Source organism: Lepidochelys kempii, chromosome 2 (assembly GCF_965140265.1).
Source record: "Lepidochelys kempii isolate rLepKem1 chromosome 2, rLepKem1.hap2, whole genome shotgun sequence".
Lineage (NCBI taxonomy): Eukaryota > Metazoa > Chordata > Testudines > Cheloniidae > Lepidochelys > Lepidochelys kempii.
The window spans coordinates 76,625,165-76,652,902 of NC_133257.1; the positions used below are offsets into that span (position 1 = coordinate 76,625,165).

The 27,738-nt window shown below is 40.6% G+C and overlaps 1 protein-coding gene across 4 annotated transcripts in view; it reads left to right on the forward strand.

Annotated features, from left to right (window-relative positions):
- The window catches only part of GAREM1 (GRB2 associated regulator of MAPK1 subtype 1), a 123,923-nt gene that overhangs the window by 10,889 nt on the left and 85,296 nt on the right, over positions 1 to 27,738 (forward strand). For 3 of the 4 annotated variants that reach the window (XM_073331292.1, XM_073331293.1, XM_073331295.1), the window contains exon 2: positions 14,123 to 14,263. The exons of the other annotated variant lie outside the window; for it this stretch is intronic. In XM_073331292.1, the coding sequence (XP_073187393.1) occupies positions 14,123 to 14,263 (141 nt within the window). The remainder of the gene's footprint in view (positions 1 to 14,122; positions 14,264 to 27,738) is intronic. 4 annotated transcript variants of the gene reach the window in all.

Consider the following 27,738-nt stretch of genomic DNA (forward strand, 5'->3'; position numbering starts at 1 on the left):
CCACCCCCATTCATGGAGTGGTGTGAATAACTGGAAGTCACAGAGCTAATTACATTTAAATTGATTTACATCCTTGCGTCCTTGTTCTTGGAAGAACACTTTCAGAAGCCTTAAATTACTCTTGAGTATCTGTATAAAATTATTGAAAAATGAAAACTTCATTTGCTGAAAAGACCTAAATCTCTCTCTTCCTTCCCCGCCCTCCTCCTGAAGGTTATAGCCTCATTACACATTTTACATCTGATCATAAAACATTCACTTTTGAAATTGTGCCCATGTAATTGTGTTATGGTCACACTAGTCTGTTCTCAGTCTTCAAATTTGAAACTTGTTCATATTTGTTCTAGGAAAAAATGTTGAGCCTCTGTGGATGGTGATTAGGAAAGATGAGAAGCTTGAACATTGAAAATGTACCTCCCTCAGATCATAATATAAAATATGACTAGCTATGTATGTGTATGGTACCACGCAGTGTTCCGAGACTGGGTGTGGCTCGCAGCAAGCCACAAAACTACAGCAAGTACCATTCCAGTGTAGGTGAAAGACAGTATATAGAAAAGGGAACACTTTAATTAAAAAAACAAAAACTGTAGCGCTGAATAGTAAAAGAGCTTTGTGAATTGTGAGTATTATTCTCCCTCCAGCCTTTTAGAGATTTTGTTTCTCATTATTGTGTGCTTCTCGACAAAAGTGGAATCTTTTCTCCTTTCTAAATTGTTTAAAAAATTGTTATTGTAAAAAAGTTAAAATAACACTCTAAAGAAGATGATGATTTTTTGCCCTTAATATTATTCATTTGAAACTTGGCTTATAGGAAGGATGGTTTGGGTTTTAATAAATACTTCCAGTTTGCAGTTGGACTGGAAAAATAATTAAAAGGATATAACCAGATAAATTCTTATTCAGAATTAAAGCTATTACTCAAAGTTTTACCCTTCCTATGGGATTAATGCAGTAGTCTGAATACTTTAAAAATTTTTTGCTTATATTAAGTAGTGGTTTGAACAGAACTTATGAGTCTTTGAGACCCAGTTTGTATGGATTTACAGGCCTGAAGCTGGAGAAATTCTTCCACTGGAACAAACTGGGGTTTTCAATGGTGGTGTGACACAATGGGAAAGATCAGGCTTCGTGTTTATTCACTGGGACTGCTGTAGAACTCTGATCTTAAAGAAACAAAACTTCCCTGTTTCTGCTGGCTGTTGTGAGAGGAGTAGGGGGTAGGTAGTGCAATGGGTGCCAGCGTGAGTTATACTTGTGTTTGTCAACTGAATTGTATCCAGCTCTTGCAGGAGAGTTGAGGACTGAGGGGATGAAAGCTTGATTCCTAAAATAGTTAATACACTGTGTGACCATAAGCAAGGGGGGATCAGGCCATTACAGAGATAAGTTACTCTGAGGTCTCCTATCAGTGCTGCAAGAAGTTTTGTTAGTGATTCTGTAGATGGCATTCTTCTCATTTTGTTCAATACTGAACTGCAGGGGGTTGGGAGCATTGTCATTCTAGGTCTTGGCTCTCAGACGTGATTTAAAAATTTGTTTCAACTTGACTAGTAGTGGCTACTAAAGATGCTGTTGAGTATGCTGTCTCCCTAAAAATATAGGGTTAGCTGTGGTTTCCCAGCTAAATTTCTTGATTAGATTCTGTCTACCTATGACTCCTCTGCAGTTCTGTCTGGGTGCTGCATTTCCCACTACCAGTTGTGTAGTGCTGCTTTCTCATTTAGTCTAGCAGTGCTTGTATTTGAGGGGCTGGTAAAGTGGGGTAGTTCAGAATTTAGAGAAGGGGAGTGAAATCCCATTTGGATTCTATTCCCAGCTCTGCCATAGATTCAACTACAACATTGCATACACAGATTCATTCTGTCAGTTTGGGTAAATCACTTAGTACTTTAATTTTGACACAGCAATAATGTTGCATGCTGGGAACAACATTGTACTAGAAAGCGGGGGTGGGTAAACTACGGCCCGTGGGCCACGTCTGGCCCGTCAGGCCTTTTAATCCGGCCCTCAAGCTCCCGCTGGAGAGCGGGGTTAGGGGCTTGCCCTGCTCCGGTGCTCCTGCCTGGGAGCGGGGTCAGGGGCTTGCCGTGTGGCGCCTGGAAGCAGCTGTACGTCCCCCCTCCAGCTCCTATGCGTAGGAGTAGGCAGGGGTCTCTTCGCACACTGCCCCTGCCCCAACTGTCACCATTAGCTGGGAACCGCGGCCAATGGTAGCTGCAGGGGTGGCGCCTGCAGATAGGGAAGCGCGCAGAGCTGCCTGGCTGGCACCGTGCCTCTGCGTCGGAGCCGTATGGGGGCATGCCGCTGCTTCTGGGAGCTGCGGGGGTGGCATCTGCAGACTGGGCAGTGCGCAGCAGACCTGCCTGGCTGCGCCTCTGCCTAGAAGCTAGAGGAGGGATGTGCTGCTGCTTCTGGGAGCCGCTTGAGGTAAACACCGCCCGGAGTCTGCACCCCTGAGCGCCGCCCCAGCGCTGATTCCCCTCTCCCTCCCCCCCCCGCCCACCGAACCCCTTGATCCCAGCCCAGAGCACCCTCCTACATCCCAAACGCCTCAGCCCCAGCCGGAGCCCACACATACACACACACACACCATCCTCCAGCCTGGAGCCCTCTCCCACACCCAGAAGTCATTTCTGGCTGCACCCCAACCTCCAATTTTGTGAGCATTCATGGCCCGCCATACAGTTTTTATAACCAGATGTGGCCCACAGGCCAAAAAGTTTGCCCACCCCTGCTCTAAAGGATCCTTGCAGACTTCTTTGCAGGATATGCTTCCTTGGGTAGGCTCTGTAGCTTTCCATTCCTGCAAGTTAGTTGCTGTAATTGCAAAAAGAAAAGGAGTATTTGTGGCACCTTAGAGACTAACAAATTAATTGACAGCTCCTTCCCTTAATCAACTGAAGCTGCAGGTTGGTGCCTTTCTAATATGCAAATACAGTACTTGATCTACAATGCCTTTATTGAAACTATCTTTTGGAGTGGTACAAGAGCTTTCAAATGTTGGGGGCCCTTTTATGCTCTTTCCCTTTACTCTCCTTATTTAGCTAAGGCCAGTGTATACAACCTTCTGATGTTTTTAACCTTTCATCATTGGCTTCTGGAAGTTAGTAAAGGTTTCTCTCTACAATATTTCACAATTTTCATAGGGTGCTCTGTTAGCAAAAAAACAACTGTCAGTAATGGACCTTGACCTTGTTGCAAAACAATTGTTCTTTGTCAGTTGCATATCTCAACTTGGCTTGGTTGTTGGCTGGATGATGGCATCATGGTGTGTGTCTGTGTAACCTACTTGCAACATTAGTACTTATGATCCAACCAAATATTTGTAATGGGTTCCCAAGACACAACATTGAGTACTAACAATCTGGGTTTTCTTGTGATTAGAACACCATCCATTTAAAAACTACACTTAGCACTTGCTGTAACACTAAAGATTAGAGGGAAGCCAGAGAAGATTTGTTTTCACCCAGTTTTATTACTGTGTGTATTTGACATGACTTTCCTCATCATTTACCTTCCCTTTTTTTTTTTTTTGCCAAAAGAACAGAGAAGACACACCTTTCCTTTAAAAAACACAAAAGTGATTGTAAAACCTCAAAGTGATTGGGGAACTTGGGGATGGAGGAGCAGGTGTGGTACCTGAAACTACTCATAAGAAGTTTGTGTGTGTGTGTGTGTGTGTGTTTGACTAGATTGCAAGTTGATGGTGTTAGCTTTAAAGAAAGCACTGGGGCTGTGATCCAGCCACCACTCCTGATATTCTCCATTAATAAGAACCAAGTGTCTTTAAAGAAAATGCCTGAGTGTTAATATATTTGAAATAAACGCAGTTAGAATGATAGCTTTAAATATTTGTGGATTCTACTGAAAATCTATTGGAAAGACATTAAAGGTGTGAATAATACTGCAGAAAGCTTAGTTACAAACAAGTCTAAGATATACCCACAATTTACATCCCATACTCTCTGGATCTCTGTCTCAGAAGGTCTTGGTATCCTGAGGATGAGAAGGGGAACTATTTTAACTAATGTTACCATGAGATTCCTTCATCATCCACTTCTTTCTTCTGACACTGATGACCAAGTCGGACGATGATTCTGGCAGGCACTCCATCCTAGTTAGTTCATTTCAAATTAAAAATTAGAATAACCAATGCAGAGAGATATTTTTTCCCATGTGTTGCATAATTAGATTAAAAAAGGACTTTCTCTTATTGCTCCTGGAATTTAAAACCTTCATTCCTTTGAAACTGTTCCACGGTAGACTTAAATGTACATTTCAGTTTTTCAGCACTTAAAATCCAAGTGTGATGCCTTACAAAAAAGCTTCTGTGTACAACTAAATTTCTTTATTTGCCCTGTTTTCCATTGTCTGAAATAAGAAAATGACAGAAACAGAGAGGGAAACGAAAATCATAGCCTGTCAAATTTGTTCAATTTGTTTCTTCTATGCTGAGAGAATTGTTCCCAAAAGCTTTCCCACCTGCCCCCTTACACAACTGTCCTATTAGGTGCTCTAATGTCTCTTGGCAAAAATAAATTCTGATGTGGTCAAAGAACTGAAAACTACAGTGGTTTGAAATCGAATACATGAGTGACAAAAAAGCACTGCTGGTCTGAGCAGCCAGTAACAATTTTAAAGGCTGCTGTTTTGTGAGCTACCAGAACCAGAAATGACACACCATTGGAGAACTGTGAATCCTGGCTCTGGAGGTTCACAAGGTATTGAAACTTTAAAATAGTCTCATAAAACCTAGTAAAACTAATACCTGTACTTTCACTGCCCTCTTCCAGCAAAGTCTGAGAAGGTGCTGAGTCTCAGGCTGCTGCTGTGCATGCAGTGACTGCTTATGCACTCAAAAGGAGCTATGGCACAGAACAGCTGCTGTTGAAAGTGCACCAGGAACAACTTATTACAGCAGCAGTTTAGGACTTAAAGTAAGTGTGTGTGTGTGTGTGTGTGTGGTGTGTGAGAGAGTGAGCGAGAGAGCTATGATAGAGGCACAGATATTTAATTTTTGTGAAATTATTATAAATGTGTACATTAACAGTCAGTGACATAGCAAAAACACTGAAGGGGTGGGAAGGAATCTTAACTAATTAGGTGAACCCCCCCAGTAACATCCCATACTTATAATCACTCAGTGCTAGAAACGCTTGTTGTACCGTTACACATACTTCCAAACACTTGTTCAGTACCAGTGACCAGAAGGCAAAGTCTCCAATTCTTGTAGTCCCAAGTGTATTGGAGTTTTTTCCACATTGCTGTGGGTATTATTCTTCACAACACCAAATGTTTTAATTCCCTCCCCACATTCAAATACTTGTCAAAATGATATCATTCAATCAAATTCTTATTACAACTTACAGCTGGAATATTCATCACATTTTACTCTTAAACTCTTCCTTGTTCTCATTTTAAATCTCTGGAATATGTTTGTATGGAAGGAATATGATGTGCAGGCTGTCACTGCTGTTGAGATTAGATCCATTGGGTACTGGATTAAGCAAAAAAACAAAAACAAAACTCCTATGGTTCTATAAAATTAAATACTGAATGAAACTTTAATGCCTTATTAAAGTGCTTCATTTACATAACTGATGTAGTTTTTGGCAGTGGGTCCCAAACTTTTTCTCCCCCCCTTTTTTTTCTTCTAGGCTTTGCCTGGAGGGATTCTCTGATTTGAATCTGATTACCCTGTAAGGTATTTACTATCCTGATTTTACAGAGGTGATCTTTTACTTTTTCTTGAATTAAAATTCTTCTTTTAAGATCCTGATTGCTTTTTCATTGTTCTTAAGATCCAAGCGTTTGGGTCTGTGTTCACCTATGCAAATTGGTGAGGATTTTTATCAAGCCTTCCCCAGGAAAGGGGGTGTAGGGCTGGGGGGGAAGACGTCTCCAAGTGGGCTCTTTCCCTGTTCTTTTGTTTAACACTTGGTGGTGGCAGCATAGGGTTCCAGGACAAGGCAAAGTTTGTACCTTGAGGAAGTTTTTAACCTACGTTGGTAAGAATAAGCTTAGGGGGTCTTTCATGCAGGTCTCCACATGTGTACCCTAGAGTTCAGAGTGGGGAAGGAACCTGTCCGTGCTCCCCTCCAAGACTGCGGTCAGGAGCTAGATCTAGGGGTTCATGGCTGGGGGCTAGGCTGGGGCTGGGGGCAGAGTGGGGCTGGGTGGTGCTCCCTCCCCGCCCCCACATGGGGGCTGGCCTGGGCCCTGCTTTGCCCCTTTGAATGTTCCTCCGTGCCCCCCACAGTATGGGGAACACTGGTCTATGGTGTAAATTGGTAGCAAACTGTAGTGCTGACTTTTTTTAGTTTAAGATTTTGATCTTATCAGAATTAAGCAGGAGAACAGCTTGCATGTTCTCACTGATATTAAGAAAAATCCTATCCTCTTAATTTTAATACTCAGACTTCACAAGAAACGTGCATTTCTTTCTCCCCCAAAATCTAAGCTTAGAAATGGAATTACTCAATCTTTTTTTTCATATTAGTAAAAAAGTAATCTGAAGGAATAAAGAGGCACCTGTTCTACAAGGGAGAAGTTGCTATGGTAATTCAGTATAATTGTGCCATAGAAATAAAACATGATACATTGGTAACATTCTCCTAGCTCATGAGCTGGATGGGAAATAAACATTGATTAGCCTTTGGCTAGAAAAGACTGTCATGCTGTTCTCATTTGTGTGCTCTTTTCCAGCTGTTAAACCAAAGCTAGGAAGTTTGTGTGTTTTGAAACATTGTAACTATCATTTTAATTATAGCTGGAGTTGATATTTAAATGGCAAAGACTATTTTTTTTTCTCGATGAGACATATTGAACTGCTTCCAAATGGCTATATGCTACTGTGCATCGTAGAGATTTTGACTGTTCTACCGTACTCTGCAGTTTCATGGTAAACCTACCACCAGAATATCACACTTTCTACATTGTTTCCATCCCCCATGGTAATAAGATCAGAAAAGAGCATGTCCTTCAGTCTTACCCTTAATTTTGCATGAGAGCTCACAGTATCATGTCAATTAACATTTTAGAATTGAATATGTTGGCAAGTTGACCATCTCCTTTGGGATTCTATTCCACTGCTCAGTTGTTTTGTACTACGGATTTTTTTTAAACTTTCCCACCATCGCTTACACCAAAGCAGCTCTCATCAATGCAATGTTTTAAAAACACTGGCAAAGCTCCTCAAAAACAACAAGGAGTCTGGTGGCACCTTAAAGACTAATAGATTTATTTGGGCATAAGCTTTCATGGGTAAAAAACCACTTCTTCAGATGCAAAGCTCCGGTGGCTGTCAACGCCAGTTCACTCTTGTTTGGTGTAAGCAACAGTGAGAAATCTTTGCAAAAAAGTCTTATTTTAGACAAGGCCTGTGAAGAACTTTTTTCCTTATTTTTTTCTGTTTATAGCTATAGGCCGCTGTTTGTTGTCCTGAGACTGTAAGTTGCCTTCGCTTGAACAGGTACTGAGCATCATGTGGCCCCTCCCTCTTTTTTTAGACTCCAACTTCAGCTCCCCAGAATTCATTTTGTTGAAATAAATCATACTTATTATTTTTTGTTGCCCTTTCTATACTTTTCTCAACCCTTTTTTTAAAAACAAATTTGATTTCTTGCTGATTGGACTGGTCGGGGGATTGACAATGGGGTATAGTACCTTTCACGTTGGTCAGTTGAAGTCCTAGAACCAAGTGAGCAAAACCTGCCCATAGACATGTACATACAGCTCTTGTTGACTTCCATGGGAATTGCACCTCCATATTTAAGGGCAGAATTTAGCCCACTTGTCAAAGATGGAGGCCATCTTCCCAGCACAGGATTGCACATTAGAGCAGCTCTGTCAGTCAGTATTGGCTCAAGAGTTGTTTGAGGCATGAGAATTGACTGTTTCAAAAGAAATACCTATTTGTGGTTAAAAAATAGTAATCAGTGTTGCTGATTTGTAAAGATAGGTCTAAACCAAATCCCACATCCAGATACCCCCAAACTATTTGAACTTGGATCCAGACTTTGCAGCTTGAGTCTCTCTACTGATCATTGGTAAATTCACAGCTATGCACATTTCTTGGGTATCAAGAGATCAAAGAGGAATAACAAATTAAGTAGGCACCCTAATGCTAGAGGCTGGTCAAACACTGACTGACATGTGGACCCACCAATGAAAGGAAGTATGGATTTTGGGTTTAGCATAATCTAAGGTGGTGTCTAATTCTGTTGCTCTGGGACTGGAATATCATAGGTAATGAGTATGGTATAAATACCTAGATATGGCATGAAGTCTGTCCAGAGGAGGTTGAAGCCATCCAACAGGGCTCACAATTTATTCTTTATCAAGAAGCATATAGTCATCTTGTACAGTGCTGTCAGTTATTTGGGTTCACAATGTAGGGACGATTTTAGACCATGAGCTGATGTTTCAGCTTTCTTGTGAGAAAGTAAAAACAATTCTTCATTGTAGGAATAAAAACATTTACAAGCTTCAATGTCTTCAAAAGAAGAATAAGGGATAGTTCTAGGCTTGGTTTCATCTTGGAATGAAGACAAAGTGCTTTCTTCAGAATCTTTCTACTGGAAATATGGTATCTGGTTTATTTAAATGGTGTCCATTACCTTTCTCCTTTTCCAACACACTCTCTACCTCCATTTAAAATGTTTCCAGAATAAAAAAAATTAACGTTTTAAGGGGTATAAATTTTTAACCAAGATGACCAAATGTGGCCTTTTAAAATGTTTAGATTCTTGTAGCTCTCTATTTTATTTTCAGTGGCATATTTTGGTAAGTGAATGAGTCATGTTGATCTTCCTGTTTTGTAAGTAACTTGAATGTCCGTTTACTCGTGCTTGTTGGGATTGAAAAGTGGTCATCTACAGTGTGTGTAATGGGCAAGAATGCTGTTTTATGAAAGTTAATGGACTAAAATTTAATTGTTAAACTAGAGCAACCCCATTCACTGACTTTTAAGAGTAGGATGTGGTTTTAACTACTTCAGCAGATATATAGATTATATTTACTAAACTCACTGAGTTAAATAAAAGCATCTGCTCTTGCACAGTAAAATGATGAAAATATTTTACAGGAATGCGCTGTTTGCCTTTTTGGTAGGATCCATGAAGCCATACAACTCGACATAAACACGCATCTGCCCACTGACCCCAAATCCTTAGTATCAAAGAATGGAGTTCATACTGAGTATATTCCACCACAAAAGCTTTAGTTTACAGTTAAAATTGTTGGAGGCCATTTCCTAACGCAATCACTTAAAATCGAGGAAATTCAGTTCAGGTAATGAGCACATCCACACCAACTTCCAATGACATGACTGGCCACTGAAACATCCTAATACCCAAACTCTCACTTTCAGCTCCAGCATATGACCAACCACGGTGCTCTCATCCAATTCTGAACAATTGCACTCAAACTTAAAACCTGATCTTGATGTGAGATCCTGCTGCCAGTGGATTTGTGACTGTGATTTGTGAAAAATATCCAGGTTTATGGATCTTGGGTAGCAGATAGATTACACACTAGGGGTGTGTCTGTGTAGATTTGTTCCTGTGCTCTAACAGGGAGTCGCTTGAGCAGATGGTGTAATTTCTTTTCTGGAAAACGTTCCCTTACTGTAACAGATCTTGGGAGGCAGGCCAGTCCTCGCTTACAGACAGCCCCCCAACCTGAAGCAAATACTTACCAGCAACTACACACCACACCACAGAAACGCTAACCCAGGAACCTATCCCTGTAACAAACCCAGTTGCCGCCTCCTGTCCCCATATGCACTCTAGCGGCACCATCAGAGGATCCAACTACATCAGCCACACCATCAGGTGCTCACTCACCTGCACATCTACTAATGTGATATATGCCAGCAATGCCCCTCTGCCATGTCCATTAGCCAAACCGGACAGTCTCTAGGTAAAGGAATAAATGGACACCAATCAGACATTAGGAACGGTAACATACAAAAGCCAATAGGAGAACACTTCAATCTCCCTGGACATTCAATAACAGATTTAAAAGTAGCCATCCTTCAAAAAAAAACCTTCAAAAGCAGACTTCAGAGCGAAACTGTAGAGCTACAATACATCTGCAAACTCAACACCATTAATTTGGGCTTGAATAAGGACTGAGAGTGGCTGGGCTCACTACAAAAGCAATTTTCCCTCTCTTGGTATTGACACCTCATCATCAGTTATTGGGAGTGGACCACATCCACCCTGACTGAATTGGCCTTGTTAACACTGGTTCTCCACTTAAGGTAACTCCCTTCTCTTCATTTGCCAGTATATTTATGCCTGTATCTGTAATTTTAACTCCATGCATCTGAAGAAGTGGGGTTTTCTACCCATGATAGCTTATGCCCAAATATATCTGTTAGTCTTTAAGGTGTCACTGGACTCCTCGTTGTTTTTGTGGGTACAGACTAACATGGCTACCCCTCGAATACTCTACACTCCTAGTCCCCACCCAGTTTTAATTAATACAGTAAACATTGACAAATCGCTTCATGAGAACCATAAAGGAAACAATTCTTGTGTGTCTGTGTGTGCGCTTTGCCGAGTATATCTTTTTTTCATACTGTATAAGGATGACCTCTGCAATTCCTGATCATTACTCTCAAGCTTTTTACTTGTGTATTGTTTTGAAATAACTTTGAACTCTGTGACGGAAAAAGATGTGTTAGATATGCTTTGTACTGCCTTCAAATGTCATGCACTGTAGCCAGTGAAACTGGTAAAATACCAGTTAATTCCATATGGGCATGATCATTATATTTACTGTAGGACTAAATAATTGCTTGTTGCCAATGACTATAAAAAGCATGAATTTAACCAGCTGAACTGTAAGTTTGCCTTAACCAGAAATTTGAATCTATTATTGGATGTCTGCCTGTAAAATCTTCTTTTTCAAACACACCAATTCTAATTTGCTGTGTGTGACAGAAATGTTTAAAGAGAAGTTTTGTGTATGAGCAGTGAGCCTGTGATCAGAATAGGCAAGATATCAGAGTGGGGAGATTCTAGAAAGGCTGTGTGTGTGTGTGTGTGCATGTGCACATGAGGTTCTTCTGCCAATTACCTGACGTTACTTCAAAAACATGGTGGGACTGGAGGTCATTCCCCTGCTGTGGAGCAAGTATGCCATTTCCTCCTCAGACTCCCTCTCATCCTCCTTACTTGCTCAGGAACAAGCTGCAGGAGAGGGTGCTATAATGAAAATAGAAGAAATTATATTAACTAAAAACAGACTCCGTCTGTTCATTGGAATGTCAAGGAATGTGATAAATGTACCATTTAGAATTCAGTTCTGAATACCAATCCTTATTTTGAAGGCACCTTTTCTCTCTGGACTACAAATGGTGAGGTCATACTAGAATTTTACCTTCACATGGATAAAGTAGCAAGTACTAAAGGACTATTTAATCGAGTGGAGAAGGGCATAACAGGAACTGTAAATTGAAGCCAGACCAATTTAAATTAGAAATGAGGCACACATTTTTAACTGTAACAAATCGGAACAAACTATCACGGGAAGTAGTGGATTCTCTATGTCTTGAAATCTTAAAGACTGGATGTCTTTCTGGAAGATGTTGTTTAGTCAAATGCAAATTATTGGGCTTAATACAGGAGTAAGTGGATTAAATTCTGTGACCTGTTTTGTACAGGAGGTCAAACTAGATTACCTAACGGCCTCTTCTGGTCTTAAATCTATGAATTCACACAGAACACATCTTTTAAAAAATGTGTAGGTGGGTGGTATTTTGATGGAATGGGAGCATGAAATGCGGCAGGAATAGAGCAGATGGTGGCCATTGCAAATGGAGTATTAGAAGTTGCCTGTTACTTTACATAGTCCTGTTTTCCTGTATCTCCTTTGTGGAGGGTCTCAGCAGGGAAAATAAAAACAGTTTGAGATGGTGAAAGTATGAGAAGTTCTGCACTAATTATCTGTCTGGAAGAACTTGGAGGATCCAGTTCCAGGAGTGGAGAGGGTATATGAGCTTCTGTAGTAGTTGATGGGATTATGTATTTCCAAACTTGACAGCAAGTCCTCTTTCAACCTTGCTTTTATGAAAGATTTTTGGCCATGATTGGTGGGGAAAGGGGAAAATAAAATGTAAAATTGTTGGTGTTTTTGCCCCACAATTCCTGGCCTATGTAGGTTACACATCAGTCTCTGATTACTTTAAAGGCATTGTAATAGACAGAATGAATTTGCCTTAAGGCTCTTTCCTGTGCTTTAAGTAGAAAGACTGAATGTGATTTGAAGATAGGTAAGAGCAACATTTTCTGTAGGAGACAGAGCATGGCATATGGACTGTCAAATACACTGTAATGTAAATGCTATGGCCACAGAACCCAGTGTGTGAGGTATTGTAATGAAGATATCTTACCTATAGACTGCTTTGTGGGGGTTTTTTTGTTGTCTTTTTTTACATTATGGGGTCTATTGCTCTTTGAAAATTGTATTGCACCTGCTTGAATGGCCATGTGACATGACTCTCACAGGCGCCATGCATGCCAAACACTTCTGTCCTGACCAGCAATAGTGAGTGGCATGTGCATCTGAAATTCAGCAGGGACACCCAAAGGAGATGTAGAGGCTGGACAGTTTTATGGGGGAAATGAACTGGGAGTGTTTTGGATGGGCTTGATAGCTGCCAACGGACAAAGGAAGGGCATCTGGCAAAACCACGTAAGCAAAGGTCGGCTTTACATTTCTTGCTGACCTTGAATTTTCATTTACTTCAGCATCAGAAAATTTTGGTATAAAGACTGCAGGATTGAGCCTCAACTAACAGGAATCGCCAACTGGGCAGTGAGTGGGAAGAGAGTAGAATGACTAAACTGAAATATCTTCCCACCCCCAGGAGTATATCCAGTGACCTGTTCACCATAACTGTTATGACTGCAAATTCTTGTAGAACAGTCTAGAGCACAAAATGGAAGTCATCCTCTGAATGGACTGAACCTGTGGGAGGAGATATGCTAATTTCGGATGTTAATGTTATAAGCTCAAAATATCTTTGCATATAGGAATAACTGACTTGTTACTGTCTGTAAAGTTTTGTGAAAATTATTTGGTATCTTCTTATCTAGGACACTTAACAATGTGGTACTGTGTCTTATTTCACGTATAACTTGTTTTATCTTTGTCTGTGATGCCTGTTTAAAATGTTTTCCTAAATAGGATTAAAGCAAGCATTAGTGCTACAAAAGTGTTGATCTGAATACATTATTTAATGTAAATGACAGATGATGTTTACCAACTACATCTGTATGTATAAAAAAACTGAGATCTGAGTTTAGATTTCTATGTGACTGCACCATGTCCTGTTCGTCTATCCTCAGACGTGTGTGTTCCACTGCTATCTTTTTGATCAGAACATGGATCCACTGCAGTACTGTGCAGTACAATAGGAGATACTTGATTAGTCTTATAAGTGCTTCTGCTCTTCAGTGTGCAGAATTGTGCTTGCTTGTATTTTGTGGTTGAGCATATAATTGCGAAGGTGGATGACGAAATGAACCTTTTTGTTTAGCAACAAAATATTTTGGTTGTGTAACTCCATAATTCTCAATAGCAATTAATGTTGATTTTGTACAGACAATTCCAGTGTGTTCTTTAATAAGGCTCATCTTTGTGTATGGGGTTGGGAAGTCTTCCCTTGTTCTGTTCCCTCTCACCACTTGCTGCAAAACCCCCAATAAAAGGTATGAGTAAGCACACTGGTTATCTCTGTATTTTGAAAATTTAAAATGTCATGTGCTTCTCATTAAGGGAGCTAAATAAAAATAAATGGAGGCCAAAAAGCCTGCTCATTCTAGCTTTCTTCATAAGAGCCCTAGAGTCGCTGCTGAATTAACTGAATCACATTTTTCTAGAATTCATATACTAGTGTTTAATTTTATTTTATTTGTAAGAGTAAATTGCTAAACGAAAATGTATAAGATTGTAACCTGTCTTCAGAAACTTTGCTATTTAAGTTGGGTAAAATACTTAATTGCTGCAGTAAACAGTAATGCAGAATAAATGGCTTTAAGTTGTGTAATACAGAGTTAAGTATTTCTTTATGCAGTGAATCTGATATAAAATTACATCTGTTTTGCAGGAGACCCTGTAGAAGGCCTTCGAGAGAATGATTACCTTGTGATTCATTCATGCCGGCAGTGGACAACAATTACAGCTCATAGTCTGGAGGAGGGTCATTATGTCATAGGGCCAAAGATAGAAATCCCTGTTCATTATGCAGGTAAAGCTATCGTTGATTTTTAAAATAAACTATCAAAGAAAATGAATTGCCTGTCAATTACATTGATCACTTCTTTGCTTGGCAGAGAGAAGCTAGATATCTGATGTTAGAGTGATTGTGGCTGAACCTTGTAACAGTATCTGAGAGCATAAGAGGAACTGAAACCATGCCTAGGGCTACTGCTTTAGATTGAATGCATTTGTATTTATTTAGGTAGCACGCTGGTAAATCACATAACTATTTAGTAGAGCTGTCAAAAGATTAAAAAAATAATCACAATTAATTGTGAGATTAAAAAAAAATTCATGATTAATCAGTTTTAATTGCATTGTTAAAAAAATAACAGAATATCCATTTAAATTCAGCATGGAAGCATGTCCTCTGGAATGGTGGTCGAAGTATGAAGGGGCATACAAATGTTTTGCATATCTGGCATGCAAATACCTTGCAACATGGGCTACAACTGTACTTGTTCTCACTTTCAGGTGACCTTGTAAATAAGAAGTGGGCAGCATTGTCTCCCATAAATGTAAACAAACTTGATTGGCTGAACAAGAATTAGGATTGAGTGGATTTCTAGGCTCTAAAATTTTACATTGTTTTGGTTTTGAGTGCAGTTATTTATATTTATATATAAAATTGTACATCTGTAAGTTGCACTTTCACGATAAAGAGATTGCACGTACAATACTCGTATCAGGTGAATTGAAAAATACTATTTTTACAGTGCAAATAGTTGTAATAAAAATAATATAAAGTGAGCATTGTACACTTTGTATTCTCTATTGTCATTGAAGTTAATATATTTGAAAATGTAGAAAAACATCAAAAAATATTGAAATTGGTATTCTATTAACATCGCAATTAAAACTGTGATTAATCATGACTTTTTTTTAATCTAGTTAATTTGTTTTGTGTTAATCACTTGAGTTAACTGCGATTGACAGCCCTACTATTTAGTAAAATAGGATATAATTTTGGAGTATAATTAGTTGCCAGTAGTTATCATGTGAACATGTTAACAATATATCATAGTATTTTTGAATACTTTTTTAGTAGTAGCGCAAGTGAAATAGGACAGAGATGGAATAAATTTTACACTTAGCAGCATATTTTCGTGGTAGGGGTTTATAATAGTACCACAGTAACAGCCAGAGAGTGATAGTATAATGCTATGATTTTATAACTCAACGGCAATACCTTCCTGCTACAGATGGCACAAAGTCTGCTTCTTTTACTGTTACACATAAATGTGGTATAACTAATTAATATCACTTCCAAGTTACTTTCTTTGTGGCAAAGACTGTTTTAGTACTATTTTGTATTACCTAAGAATTTGCTGTATTTTTTCCCAAATTGGACCGGATAACATGTTTAGCATTTAAATAATATCTATCATAGAAAGATATATAAACTCCTCTCGGTGGGGGGAAAAGCTGGTGGGGGCTTGGGGGAGGATGGGAAGTGCCATGGACACCTTGAGTTATAAACACTAAAAATATGAGAAACAAAATTGGAGCCACATTTTCCTTTTCTTTCCTATATTGTGTTGACTAGATTACTGTCCTTTTGTTAACACAGTCTTTTTGGTTCACTCAAATACATAACTAACGTAATAAAAGTATACTTAGTTGTGGAAGAGCTCGCTGGCATTAAAGCAAAAAGTTTTGAATATGAAAGACTTGCAGCAGTGATATGCTATATCTCAATGATGGGACTTACTCTAGTTTTTTCCCCATTTCTATTTCTCCTTGGAGTTTGGAAGCTTAATTTAAAAAGCTACATTTATATTCTTCAGAGTGAAGGCACATAAAGTATATCATAATGTGTGGCATTAAACTTGTTTAGTATAAACAGTGTTTAGTTTATGCATACGAACAGCAATCTGATAGATCCCCTCACTGCCTGAGATGTAATGCTTTGGCCAAATAAACACTTAGCTTCTACATGCTGAATGTGTGTTCTGGAAGATGGTGAACATAAAATTAACTAATTTTTGGCACAAAGGAGTGTTGACATCTCAAGGGGTTTATTGATGCATGATTTATTACTAGTGATGTCTTTTTGCAGTAGTTAACTTATTTCCTGTTTTTTCTTGAAATATTGATTTCATTAATTCTGAATTTGAGGTTAGGGTTAGATCCTAATCTGTTACAGTGGCATGAATCCAGAGTCACTCCACCCTATGTAGTAACTCCAGATTTACATAGATGTCACTGAGATAAAAATCTGAAATAATTAGGCTATACTCCAAGATCCCACAGAAATCTAGTTTTGCATAAGGACTCTATCAGTATAGGATGTGTCTAATACCAACAAAAAAAGTGTGTTTAATATGCATAATACACTTTGCTACCAGTAAAGAAACCATCACAGGAAAAATAAAACACTTACTAGAAAAGTAAAGCCATCTTTTTCCCTCCTACTTAAGTGTAATTCATTATATTGTAAGCTAAACATAAACATTAAAATGCCTTCCATGGGTATAGAAAAGTTCTGATGAAAAACTAAATACCAACTTCTGAATTTTACCTTAACTAATGAAGAATTTCAGAGCTTACTCTATATGAGGTGAACATACACACTTGCTGGGTTCTGACACTGTCCTGAAATAGCTTTAGACATTAGTTAGAAATTATTTTGAAAATATGCAATGTTACAGGTGATGATGCACTGGGAAAGAAGAACTTGTGTAAGTGTGTGTGTAACCTTTTCTCAGAGAAGTTTTCGTAATCTACTGCTTGGATGGTGTGTTTACGTAGATTTAGTGGCAGCTTCTCCACACTAACGTACTCAACTGCCAGCCCTGATCCAAATGTTACTAAAGGGTATGGTCTTCATCTGTAGTTGATGTTGATGTGTACTGGAGGTATATTTACCTACTAGCCAATTTATATAAAAAATTCTGATTTGTATTTGTAAAAATGCCCATCACTTGGCAGGTTGTTTGCTGTGGATTTACACCATTTAGAGTTGTCTTAATGGCCACTCTAAAGCTAGCCTCTGAAGGATTAAAAATGTCTGTTGGTGCTTTTTGTTATCATGTGATCTAAATGTTGTACTTCTATAAATCTTGGCCATCTAATGCTTTGCTGACTATTGTTTTTTAAATGAATGCTGTAACTTTAAGCTCCTATGAATTGGGAACATGCAGTGTGAACACCACACTAGCATTTTGATATTGATTATTATTAAAATTTTATACAAGACCTATAGAGTTCCTTTGGTTGTTAAAATAGCAATTTTTTTTTTAAGGGTGGAGTGGCTTTTTCTGTCCAAATTATATTAAAGTAATTTGCATCATGATCTTTGAGTGCAACTACTGAATGAGAAGGGTAGGTTGAAACTAATTTTATTCTCCTGGATTATAGGTTTAATTACTATGAGACTATCATTCGTATACGTAACTGCTAGTATTAAGCAAGCATTATTTTTGCTACCCCCTCAAAATGAGGTACAAACACTGTTTTTTAGAAAGTTAAATATTAATATTTATTTAACTCAAAGCTTTTTTAGCAGGATGGAAATGAATTATCGAATGATGACTCCTGGGTTTAGCTCTACTGTCCTGCTGACCATCACTTCCAGGGCTTTTCCACTGCTTCAGTGTAAATATTCTACTGTGGATGGTTACAAGGTTAGATTTTTGTTGGAGAGGAACAGTTAAGTATGACACAGCTGTAAGTCTGTGAGTGTTCCCTTTTGAATACTGTTTCCAGTCTGCTTCCCTGTAGAGTAAAAGCTAAAGTTAATGTAGCGTCTAGTTCAATTTTCATATAATTAAAACAAAATGGCTAATGTGATCTGGCTCCTAAAACAAAAGATAAGTCTTCACATGGATGTTAAATGAAGGGTGGGTCAAAATTAACATTTTGATTGTGAGTTCTGTCTTAATGTGTATGAATAGAATCTGGCTTCATGAGAGTTTAAAGATAGTAGATTACTCGGTATTGGTGTTAATTTGCTGTCTAGTGTGTATGTCCTTTCCCAGGGTAATTGGTACCCACCATCTTATTTCATAAACGAAACCTATCAAGGAGGCACCCTGTCGTAAAATAGCTTTATAAAAGTTTAAAATACACCTAGTCCTAGATGAACACCCTGAACAAATGGACATCTGTCTCTGTAGCATCTTCAACTGATTGTGTGAATTATGCATGAGCCAGGCTGGAAAAATTAATAACATCAGCTCAGGCAATGGTCTATAGCTTTCTGGATGTTAGCAAAAAGTAGTCTGTTCGGGGGTGGGGGGGGGGAACCTGTCTTATTATCTTATTTTGGGGCATAGGACTGAGGGACTTCAGTGATTAGACTTTCATTTTGAAACAAAAGGGACTCTGGAAATGGAAAGCATGCAGAAGCAGACTGCAGTATACTGCTTCTTATCAACATTGATTGCCTTCCTCATCCCCATCTGTGGTGGTCCCCTTGGAGTCGGTCGGAAAGGTGAATTTTCTTGTTTAATGAATGATGGCTCCATAATCAAACACTTTGATCCTCAGTGTGCTACACACCGGCACTTTACATAGGCTTGAAAGGGAGTATGTAATACACTGGCTGCTGCATGTGCTCATTTGTCCCTGCACTGGCTATACAGGCTTCTACTATCTTGGAACTCCTTTAGGTGTCTTTTTGCTCAAGAAGTAGAGGCTTTTTGATGCTGAGGGTCCCAGGTTCAGTCATTGCTGATGACCATAATGTGTCTGTGTGTGGTTCATTATACCTGCATGTCTTTTCTTTGAAAGTCCCTAGAAGTGGACACGTTACTTAGACTTGTCATTCTGCAGGCATTACATGTGGAGCAAGGACTTCAATAATTCTAAAAATTGACAGAGCCATGTGTGTGGTGGTGTTGTTTTTTCTTTAAAACTAACAACAAAACTTTACAGAACAACAAAGACGTTGTGGGTAAGTATAATACAATATAATACGTGAAGGGTGTGGAGAAAGCCAATAAGGAAGTGTTATTTACCCCTTTGCATAACACAAGAACTAGGTTCACCTACCTAGTGACATTAATAGACAGCAGGTTTAGAACAAACATAAGGAAGTATTTCTTCACACAACACAAAGTCAACCTGTGGAACTTGTTGCCAGAGGATGTTGTGAAAGCCAAAAGTATAATTGGGTTTAAAAAAGAATTAGATAAATTCATGGAAGATAAGTCCATCAATGGCTATTAGTTAAGATGGGCAGGGATGCAACCCCATCCTCTGGGTGTTTCTAACTGACTGCTGGAAGCTGGGACTGGATGACAGGTATTGCATCACTCAGTAAATTGACCTGTTCATTCCCTCTGAACCATCTGGTACTGGCCACTGTCAGATGACGGGATACTGGGCTAGATAGACCATTCATCTGACCCAGTATGGCCATTCTTATAAAGGGGGGGAAAAAAGCTGGGGGGGGAAAGAGCTAGGCAGGGAAGAGAAACTTATGTTGAAGATAAACAAGATAAACTGGAGGGTCATTTAACCAATTATACCTCTGCCCCCACCCCTTTGCTGTGACTTCCCATTCAACCTAATCTTGCAGAACAGGAACTGTAGGATTTAAAAAAAAATTATATATAAAATGTAATATAGGGTCTTAAATCAGCTGTACCTAGGTGACAGCTTGCTTGCCTCATTTGTTCTTCCGACTACCATGTTTGATGAGTTTCCTCCGAGCAAGAACACTCCTCTGAAGAGAGATGTAAAGCAATACGTTTTAAAAACTAAACCTTTTTTAAATTTTCTCTCGCAGCTTGGGGGGATACCTCCTTCTGCATATGAACATACAGATGGCAGCTATGATGTAACTAGTAAAGAAGAAAACACTTTCTAATTTTTTTAAATAAAAGAACATCACATTCCAGGGTGTGTTACACTGTCATGTATTTTGGGTGTTGGAAACATTCTGCCTTTGACCTCATGCCTCACAGCATAGTGGAGGTGTGCAATTATTGCACTATAATAACACATGCCCTGTCCTGTTGCTTACCTACATGTTTTGATAGCTATCAGAGTCTCTCTCTTAAACAAAGCAATGATAGAAAAATTTTAAACTGTGTCATGTGAGCCTTTGACAGGTGAGGTGGCTGGGATGAATAAGTCAGAAACCTCTTTGCTGGTTTAGTAGGATGTTGTTGTATGGTAGGGCTAAAGCTTGTTAATACTAGTTAGACTTATTAATCATGGCCGAATACCTCATAGGCTTGTGTTGCTCATTTGTTTCCTGCTAATGAGGATGATGATACTGGCTAAGGGCCCTCTCATAAGTGAACTTGCCTCTTCAGTTGTGGAGCTGGAGAGCTCCAAGGATATGTCTATACTGTGTTTTAAAACCCATGGCTGCAAATCTCAGAGCCGGGTCTACAGCAAAGATTCCCAAACTGTGGGGCATGCCCCCTTAGAGGTGTGTCAAGGAACTCTGGGGAGAAAGGGGGCGCAGCAGGGCCGGGACCAGCCCCCATAGGGAGCAGGGAGGGAGCACCACCCAGCCTCTCTCCGTCACCAGCGGCATCCCCTTCACCTAGCCCTGCAGCTGGCCCCGTCTCAAGCCTTGGCATGGCTCGCTCCCACCCCCATCTCTACCCCTGGCCGTGGCCCCTCTCCTGCCCCCAGACCCACGCCCAGTTGCAGCACCAGCTTCTGCCCCCTAACCCCTGTCCACGTCACTCCCGCCCCTCCCCCAGCAATTGAGGCCCAGCTTCCGGCCCCAGCTGTTGGGGGGAGGGGAACAGGGATAAGGGGTATATGTGTGTGTGTGACCTTCAAAAGTTTGGGGATCATGATCTACAGACTCAGGCTTGTGGGGCTTGCCCTATGGCACTAAAAACAGCTATGTAGTTGTTTTAGGCTCGAGCTCTGCAGGTTTCAGATCCCAAGCTCCTGCCCGAGCCCAAATGTCTACACAGCTGTTTTTATCGTCCTAGCAGAAGCCTGAGTCTTGCTGTTGTGATTTTAAAATCTAGTGTAGATAGACCCTAAGACTCCTGTGATCTGTGGCTTTGGACGCTGCTCCTATTTCTAAATGACAGGTTTCAGAGTAGCAGCCGTGTTAGTCTGCATCCGCAAAAAGAAAAGGAGTACTTGTGGCACCTTAGAGACTAACAAATTTATTTCAGCATAAGCTTTCGTGAGCTACAGTGAATGCATCCGGTGAAGTGAGCTGTAGCACACGAAAGCTTTTGCTCAAATAAATTTGTTAGTGTCTAAGGTGCCACAAGTACTCCTTTCCTATTTCTAAAGGTTCTCTTGCCTCCTGGACTCAAATTTGTGATTTGGACAGCACTTCTGCCATACGCTGTATGGCAACTGGATCCTTGGGAATTATAAGGAAGGCACAGTGTCTTCATACCGTGGCACTTACATACCAGCCTAGCTACTTTCTTAAAACATTTGACAAAGAGAATTATTAAATGGTCATACTAAGGCTCTTGCTTGTCCAAAGGTCGCAAGGAGCTTGGAATAGAGCTGTGACCTTATCTTCCCCTCTGCACTATGCCAACCCTACTAGACCTCCACTACAGGCTAAGTATGCTCAGTGTCTCCCGGATGCCTTTAGAGGAAGGAGGGGACACTGGATTCTTCCTTGGCTGACAGTCTGAAGGTCTTCACTGCCAAAATTCAGCCATTAAAAAGGAGACCCTCCCCCAGGACAACTTTTCGCTTAATCTTCCCACTCTGAATCCACAATTGAGGGAAGCACCCCCTCCACCATCTCCCAAATATTCAGTAAAGGGCAGGGGCCTCTAGTGTCTAGCTATTTGGCTTTCTATGATACCAAACACTTTACTTTCTGCCCGTGGAACTGTACAGCCCTAGGTCGTAGTGACTCCTCCTTAAGAGGTTCCAAGAAAAAAGGATGAGACCTAGAACAGGGAGTAGCATTGTTGTTGTGTGGAGAGTTTATTCACATGAATTCTTCCCTATATGCAGCTGTACCACTCCCTGCCATGAAGCAAGATGTTCTGCTTCTTAATTTACTTTGTACCCTGCCTGAGATAGTGTAGCTGACACCCAAATAGCACATGGCTCTCTTGGGGCTAACGTGCCCTAAAAGGTGGCATAACTTTCAGAAAGAACAGTGCCGCAATGCAGTGTTTTTAATACATGACGTGTACCCGCGCACCGCCCCCCCCCCCAAGTAAGTAAATGTGTGCCACTTGCAAAAGACACTTGCACATCTGATGGCCCAGTAGCCAATGCTGTTCTGTGGAACGCTACCTGTGATGTTGATCCCTGTTGGTTTTAGTGCCATTTTGAAGACTTCACAGTTGCTAAGATTTTTCTTGGAATTAGTGCTGATAAAAGTACAGTCACAGACATGTAGTCATACATAACTGTTAAGAGAAACATACAATTATAATAACTCTATTTTAGTTTTTTAACTCAAATATTTGGTTAGTTGCATAAAGGTCCATGAAAATCATTTATCCATTCCTCCCCAGAAGCAAAGTAAAAGTAAAGAAGGTACAGGTTTGGGGTGGGTTTTTTAGTTGCTTCTGTAATTGAAGAATCAAAGAGCCCAGACTTTCCAATAGTGGTTGGCCCTAATTTAAGCATTTCTGTAACCTGAGACTTATCTTTTCCTGATGCTCTTTGGGGTTCTCTCTTTCCCTGTGCTTCAGCAGACAGCCTCATTCTTGTATCTTCTCTTGGGAACAAGTGTCCTGCACCCACATCTTCTTAATAGACTGTTCAGATAGGTATCCCGTATGATTGTAGCCTTAATACATCATATTAAAGTCTGAGATGAATTAATTTTTCTGTTTGAAAACTAGAATTCCCAGCTGGGTTTTAAAAATAGTTCTCTATGGAAAGCAGATTAAATGTCCCAATGAAAGCCTTCAGCTCCTCCAAAATCTAAATTTTGATTGAGGGCAGATGGAAAGAGAGACAACTAAATTTCTAGCCTTTCTAATTGGAGAAGATAACTGGCCAAACATGGAGTTTGTGGCCAATACAGCATCTTCCTCCAGATTCTTCAGGCAGCTCTGTGCCTCTGCTGTTGCTCTAGCTTTGTGAACTTGCAGCTGGATGAAAGCTTACCAGGGTCTTGTCAGTCTTCATTGGGATTTTTTTAGATTCCTTTGGGCAGCAATAAAACTGATAAAAAATTTGGTTCAGTTTCACTCTGCTGCTGCTTAGGAAGGAACAACAAGACAAATATTGAGGATGACGACTTAAAAATAACGATCGAGGAAAGGATAGAGTAGCAGCCCATCCCAGCAGCCAGGAGCCTGGGGGAAGGGTTGGAGAGGAGTGGGAAGTATTTTCCTTCCCTCACTCCGGTCCCAAAGGGAATGATTACTGGTTTTGGTGAAGCTGGCAAAAATGGTAGGTATTACTGTCTCTGCAAAACGAGAATCCACAGCCTCCTTTTATAGTAGGCAGACAACCTGTTCTTTGGTTAAAAACTCTTGCTATGTCTTCTTTCCTTACAGACAAATATTATGGATTGAAGATGCATATTGTAATGAAGGTCTAGGTGAACTATTCATAACTAACTACAGTGTGTGTGTTTATCGGGGTAGGAAAGAAAGCAAACACTACTTCAAACGAAGCTCTTACAAAGAATGATGTAGTAACTGGTAGGGTTCCTGTTTTAATTCAAATACAGGATCATGTAATCCTTATTTTGCTAGATCCATACTGTAGTATAGAACAGTGATGCAGAATTCTTGCAAGTACAAATATTTAAATGCTTGTTTTGGGGGTAAGTGCTTCATTGTGTGGATTTGCACATTCCTTCTTTCATCTTCCACCCTCCCACCTCTTTCTGTGTATTTTGCCTCCCTTTCAGGTTCCTCTTTTCACTCCCTTTCCTGGATTTTGGTCTCCTCTAGGTCCAAATCTATTTTTGAAAAAAGTGGTATAGGTTTCCTATCACAGATCTAGGAAATAGTATGTAAAATCCACGTTGTTAGTTTTACGTTGATTCACTTCCCGAAATTAGTTACAACAGCTCCTTCTCTAAACTAAATGGGGAAGGGGTGGGAAGAGGTGGGGCAGGGGCCGGACCTCAGGGGGTGGGGCCGGGCCAGGGCAGTGAGGGGGGAGGTCAGTGATTCAGCCCTCAGGCCAATGTACTAGTCCTTATGTGGCCCTCGTGGTCATTTTGAGTGTGAGACCCCGATGTAAAGCTAAGGCTTTGTCTACGCTGGAACTTTGTCAGCAAAACTTTGGTCGTTCAGGGGTGTGAAAAAAATACCCCCAAACAACAAAAGTTTTGCAATGAAAAGTGCTGGTGTGGGCAGGAGAGTGCTCCTGCCGACAAACAGTGGCTACACTGCTCACCTTTTAGCGTCATGGCTGTAGCCGCACAGCTGTCACTAAAAGGTGAGTCGTGTAGGCAGCCTAAGAGTAGAACAGGTGGCAATGGAAGGGTGGGCTAGACCATGAACTCTGAGGATTTAGCTTTATTCTGTAGGACCTATGCTCTGAAGAAACGCTATCAAAGCCTACAGCATTATTTTGGTTCAAGCAGTATATACAGATTTTTTTTTTTCTTGCACTGTTTGTTTTTTTTCCACTCAGCTTTTTTATTATGTACGGGAATACTGCTCCTGTTATCGGGTAAACTGTAAAATACTCTTTTTGATCCCAAGGGCAGAGCAGGTAGCGTGAAGGGAAAAGGCAGCATGCCTGGGTTTGTCACATGCAGGCTCCCATGTGAGCTTGGTGGGTGGGCCACCTGGCAGACAAGCTAAAACTTTAACAGAGGCTCTATTTTGGATGATTGATGGACTTCAGAGGATAAGGAAGAAATTTAAAACTAAACCATTGAGTAAGTTACATTTTGGGAAGGGGAATCATGACAGTGGTGCCCTTCAATATTCCTCGAGTCAGTGGTTCAAAGGTCACTATGCTGTGACACTCCTCTATGGTTAAAAGAGGAAAAATGTTTTGGGGTGTCCCTCCCACGTACCCTTGAAGAAAGAGATCCCCTTCCTTGGACACGCCAATAACCTTCAATTTTAGAACCCATACTGTATGGAACAGCTCATTGCATTCTGTCTTAATTGGTCACTACCGTCAGCTCTGCCAAAATTAAATCTATTAATCTCTCATGAGAAACTAGAGAATGTATTAAATTCAGAACTGGCAGTGTACTTCCTTAGAATGTACATTCATTTTTGTGAGGTAAAGAAGAACAACCTCATGAAAAGTACAAATATCTAACAGAGTGGACTTGATTGCTGGAAATCAGGGATGAAACTCTTATGTAGGAAAAATGCTGTGGCTGCTTAAACTTGTTAAGTCTGACAGGCTCAAAATACAATCTACTTTAATCAAGTTTTTTTAACTGTTTATGGAGAGCAGTGCTAAAATCCCAAACTGTATATGGTTCTAGTGCATTTAAAAGTCTTTCCTGCATTCCCGCCTCCCCCCACCCCACTCCCCGCCCCGCCCCGCAGAAGTGCTTACATGAAGAGTCTACTGTATATTCTTGAATAGCTTTTTTTCTCTCTTTTTTTCTCTCTTCCCCCCCCCCCCCCACTCCCCCTATCCTGTGTAAACCTTCTGCTAGTTTGCTGCTCATGGCTTTGGTCAAGAAGCATACTGCAGAAGGATATGCAGCACCAGATGTAGTAAGAGGAGGCCCTGAAACATAAATTCTTGTATCAGAGGCCCAGTCTGAGGCCTGAAGCCTGAACCAAAGTACTTCCAGGCAGTGTTAAGAAAAGCTGGCTGTGAGCCAGAGGCAGGTCCCACTCACAGAAGTTGGCAAGAAAAGGTTGTTAAAGCACATGTGCGCACACATGTGTGCACGCACGCATCACACATGCACACATAAGTGCTAATGAGAGGAACTTGCACCAAGATGACATCAAAACACTCCACGGACATAACAAGGAACAGGCAGGTGCATCTTAAAGACAGAGTCAAAAGGACATCATGATGGATAGATTCGTTTGAACTATGATGAGTAATCTGTCCTGCAACTGTATAAAAGTAGGTCCGGGAGCGCACATCTTTGTCCAGCCTAGGGGGCAATGGAGTGTCCCGCCACTGACTGAACTGTGTCCATTGCCAGGGAGCACAAATTCGTAGTATGCCCTGTAGAGTCTCTAGGGAACTATTACTGTGCTTTGTTTGACAATAACCTGGCTTGGGTTCCTTCATACCTTACTAGAGTCTGTGGTTTTTGGGGGTTCTCTCCGGGTCTGCTGTATCAGCTATCTGCGCAGAGTCGGGGCAGCACATTGAGGGAACACGTACGCAGCCGACTGTTACCATCGTCGAACAAGAGCAGAGCACCACACTGATAGCTACTGACAACACCAGACACACAGTGCCACTAAATGAAGCACCTTCCATATGAAGTGCATTAGAACTACATCTGGAAGCAGGGCCTGGCCAATGTTTGGATGGGAGACCTCTGAGGAAAACAATAGGCTGCAATATATATTGGTAGAGCTTTGGTGGGTAGCGCTCTTGAGTCAGAACAGAACCAATGCTCTAGCACAGTGCTAGATGGGGATCAGAGCTGAACTCAGTGCTGCTGGAGGTGTTTCATATCAACTGTAAATAAATAAATAAATCCCAACCTCTGTGGTTGTTAAAGATGTGGAGGAGAATCTCACTCTCTGAGACTGAGTGCTGCAGGGGCTTGCTGTCTCTCCCAGCACAGGAGTAGGGATGACTAGGCTGAATGGAACTCACTGAAAACTTGCGAGGAAGGAGTGAAGTTTGGTAAGATTTATGCACATCAGTCTCTTGGTTTAACCCATTTATCAGACCACTGTGTTTGGCTCACAGTTAAATGGTACTGTATTTTGAAAAGGCTGAGCTGTCACTGTGTATGAAGCTCCCAAGAGAGAGTCTCTTGCAGTGACCCAAGCCAAATGGGCCGTGCAAACGGAGCCCCAGTGAGAAGCAGATGCTGAAGCCTAGGGACCCAATCTAGGAGTGAGAGTTGTGAGACTTCCCTTAATTCCTCCGTCACTAGGAAGGGTGAACTCATAAGAGACTGCAGAGAGGGTACAGGGCACAGAATGCCCATTGATTCATGACAGGAAGCATTTAGGATGAGAAGTAGGGTTGCTGTGTGGTATTAAACAGCTCTAACTTTCTCCAGACGTGGCTGTGGTGTTTGGTGGTGTAGTGATCCCTATTACATGGTATCAGATTTCTTTTTAAAGCACTTTGGTGTCCTTCAGGAGGAAGGTTGCTATAGAAATGTGAGCTTTATATTTATAGAGAACTATGAAAATATAATGAACTAAGACAGAGTTTATCTCTCTCTTTAGTCCACCAGTTCTGAAGTCAATGTCTTGTATCAGGCTGTAAATAATAAACATACTGGCCTGATACCAATCAAATGGTGTATCTGTCGGGGTCTTCCTGAAAATACCCTTTTTTATATATATATAAAAAAGAGGGCTTAATGATACACTTCAGGTTGCAGAAGCAGGGCTTATATCTCTGAGCAGGTGCCTGTATCTATGCAACTACACTTATTTCAGTGGGACCCCATCCAGGCAT